Source organism: Arabidopsis lyrata (genome assembly GCF_000004255.2).
Source record: "Arabidopsis lyrata subsp. lyrata unplaced genomic scaffold ARALYscaffold_6, whole genome shotgun sequence".
In the NCBI taxonomy this organism is placed as follows: Eukaryota; Viridiplantae; Streptophyta; class Magnoliopsida; order Brassicales; family Brassicaceae; genus Arabidopsis; species Arabidopsis lyrata.
In genome coordinates, this window is record NW_003302550.1 from 9826077 (window position 1) to 9828731 (window position 2655).

The 2655-nt window shown below is 35.6% G+C and overlaps 1 protein-coding gene across 1 annotated transcript; it reads left to right on the plus strand.

The window, feature by feature from the left end:
* Positions 1 to 795: 795 nt before the first annotated feature.
* LOC9308104 (protein MIZU-KUSSEI 1) lies at positions 796 to 2336 on the plus strand. The gene has a single exon (XM_002871989.2). It carries the CDS (start codon positions 1124 to 1126, stop codon positions 1958 to 1960), a length of 837 nt encoding a protein of 278 aa, XP_002872035.1. The 5' UTR covers positions 796 to 1123; the 3' UTR covers positions 1961 to 2336.
* The last annotated feature ends 319 nt before the right edge of the window (positions 2337 to 2655 follow it).

A 2655-nucleotide genomic window follows, 5' to 3' on the forward strand; every position in this document is an offset into this window, starting at 1 on the left:
TAAAATTACTTTTTTTTTCATTTGTTTCGTATCCATTGATTTGAAAAACTGTTTGAAATCATCCACGAATCTTTAACATGATTAGAGATATATGTACAATAAAAGATTTGATATAAAGAAGAAGGATTTGATATAAGTGTACTATATTTTGGTAAACACTTGACACTTTTTACTGTATAAAAGATTTGAAGTCAAAAAAAGGGTTGAGTCAAACAAAATTGAGGCTCTTTGTAGATTACCCCACATAGAAAATGAAACAACACACACACTTTGTCCCCAGATTCCTTTCTTTTGTCTCATTTCTCGTGTTTCTCCCAAAGTATTCAACAAAAACACAATCCTCCTCTCCACTTTTTCTCTAACTTTATATTAATACAACCAAACATTAGTATAACTAAAAAATATACGAGATCCACATTTACAAATTTCAGCACCAATTTTTTCTTAAAATAACCATTGTTGTATATATATACTCTTTATATATTTTTCAATACATAAATTTAAAAAATGCATTAAGCTTATACTCTCACGTAGATAAAATTCATACTAACAAAAGGTTTAATGTTGACAGGAATGAAAGATAAAAAAAATTATTCCTCTCCTCTTTAGGGCTTGATTGGTTATTCCTCTCAGTTGAGATTTTATTTAACATTTCGAGTTTTTCTCTAACAAAAATTGAACATAAGCCATTTAAAAAAAAAAAAAAAAATTCTCTACTTATGCAACTATTTTGAGCTAAAATTAAATCTCAAATCGAATCACTTGACACCTATAAAATTGAACTAAAAAGCAAAAGCCAAATCTACACTTATATGAAACTAATATATTTCTCTTTTCTTTTTCCTACTTTAATTTTTCCGAAATCCTCTACAAAGATGAAAATGGTGGGGTCCAAATCACAGTCGGATTCTCTGTCAAATTGTATTATCTTCTCTCTCACACCAACACACTCACAACGACAAGAGAGAGAGAGAGACAAAAGCAAAGAGAAGAAAGATAAAGAGAGTTTATTATAGTCACCAAATAGACCAAACCCTCAAGTTAAATTCACACCAACAACTTTGATCAGTACCACATTCTCTCTATATCTCTCATCTCCCTAAAGCTTTTAGCTTCTCTTTCAATGGCCAAAGGAAACTCACATGGCGACTTTACCTCCAAGAGACACAATAGTTTCCACTGGACAAGAAAAGTGGGATCAGACGAAAACGACGACGTTTCTTCTCACAAACATCTTCCTCATAACACTAAACACACTTCTTCTTCTTCATCTTCCTCTTCTTCTACTGTAATCACTCCCAAAAGAAAGCTTCAATCTTTCGCCGTTTCTCGTCTCCGGTCAGTTATCGCTACTCTAAGCAGAGCACGACCCGGTAACCACAACACCGGACTCGGGTCACGGGTCGTGGGTACACTTTTCGGATCTCGTCGTGGACACGTGCATTTCTCAATTCAGAAAGATCCTAATTCTCCACCGGCGTTTTTAATCGAACTCGCTACTCCGATTAGTGGGTTAGTTAAAGAGATGGCTTCAGGACTCGTTAGAATCGCTTTGGAGTGTGATAAGGGCAAAGAGGAAGTAGAAGGAGATGAAAAAAACGGAACTTTACGTCACGGCGGAGGAGACAAGACGACGGCGGCGGTTTCACGGCGGTTGGTGGAAGAGCCGATATGGAGGACTTATTGTAATGGGAAAAAGTGTGGATTTGCGACGAGGAGAGAGTGTGCTGAGAAGGAGAAAAAGGTTTTGAAAGCTCTTAAGATGGTTTCAATGGGCGCCGGAGTTTTACCGGAGACGGAGGAGACAGACGGCGGCGGCGGCGGCGGAGGAGGAGATATAATGTATATGAGGGCTAAGTTTGAGAGGATTGTTGGGTCGCGTGATTCAGAAGCTTTCTATATGATGAATCCTGATAGTAATGGAGCTCCTGAGCTTAGTATCTATCTACTCAGAATCTGAAGAAGACGATGATCGGAGAAGAACCAAAACCTCTTCGTCAAAAGGAAGGTTTATGGTTTAGTGAGATTTTCCGGTTTAATTACTTAATTAGTCGGTTAAGTGGTTAAGTGAGTCGATGTCTAATACTTAAAATCGAAAACGACGTATATCTATTATTGCAATTCGGATTAGATGTGAATGTAATCGATTAAATCGATTTCGTTTTAGATCATATTTTTTTTTTTTTGGGAGGGGTTTAAAGGTTTTTAAAAGTTGGTATATGGGATCTGGAGGACTTTGTAAATGTATAAATTTCGTTTTAAAAATCTGTAATCTTTTGTTGTTTTTCTAATGTTTTAGTGTTATAATTGAGGACACCGAGCCTGTAGAATCATAATGATTAAAGTCTTGATTTTGTTCCCACCCCATTAGTGTATTTTGGTCACTAAATTATGATTTTAAAGTGTAAATTCATCATTGAGTTTCTTTGATCCAAGAATAATTTAGACTGAATAAGTATGGACCATACGTTATTATGAGTACGCGTATCGACTATAACTACGCATTATTTTTAGTTCTATATTCTTCCATGTGGGTCAATCTATTAACTATTCAAAATTAAACCTATTTCGGGATATTTCTAGGCTTACACTCACTGATAGGCTTATTTATTAAATTGAGTACGGCCGGTCCATGAGTTTTCTTTATCTTTTTAG

Bases quoted from the DNA above. Each gene is read 5' to 3' on its own strand.
- LOC9308104 (XM_002871989.2), top strand. From the start codon at position 1,124: ATGGCCAAAGGAAACTCACATGGCGACTTTACCTCCAAGAGACACAAT.